At 50.2% G+C, this 209-nt stretch overlaps 1 protein-coding gene across 1 annotated transcript in view; it reads left to right on the forward strand.

Annotated features, from left to right (window-relative positions):
- Positions 1–142: 142 nt before the first annotated feature.
- LOC104082191 (homeobox protein Hox-B6-like) overlaps positions 143–209 on the forward strand; it is a gene marked incomplete at its 3' end in the record, with an annotated part of 433 nt that continues 366 nt past the window's right edge. Inside the window, exon 1 of the mRNA XM_009585210.1 lies at positions 143–203. Coding sequence (XP_009583505.1) covers positions 143–203 — 61 coding nt within the window. The remainder of the gene's footprint in view (positions 204–209) is intronic.

Here is a 209-nt window from a genome sequence, read left to right on the forward strand (position 1 = left end):
TATTTCCTTGTGTCCCTCGCTGGCACCACGCCATCTCCCTTCAGCTAAAACCCAATCTCCGATATACTACTAATAGCTAAACCACTTGGACTATAAAACACAACAAATCATAAAGCCGGGAAAGGACGGCAGGCTCCTTCCAATGAGTTCTTATTTTGTCAACTCGACCTTCCCGGTGAGTCTGGCGGCGGGGCAGGAGCCCTTCCTGG

This window comes from Fulmarus glacialis, unplaced genomic scaffold, assembly GCF_000690835.1.
Source record: "Fulmarus glacialis isolate BGI_N327 unplaced genomic scaffold, ASM69083v1 scaffold33259, whole genome shotgun sequence".
In the NCBI taxonomy this organism is placed as follows: domain Eukaryota; kingdom Metazoa; phylum Chordata; class Aves; order Procellariiformes; family Procellariidae; genus Fulmarus; species Fulmarus glacialis.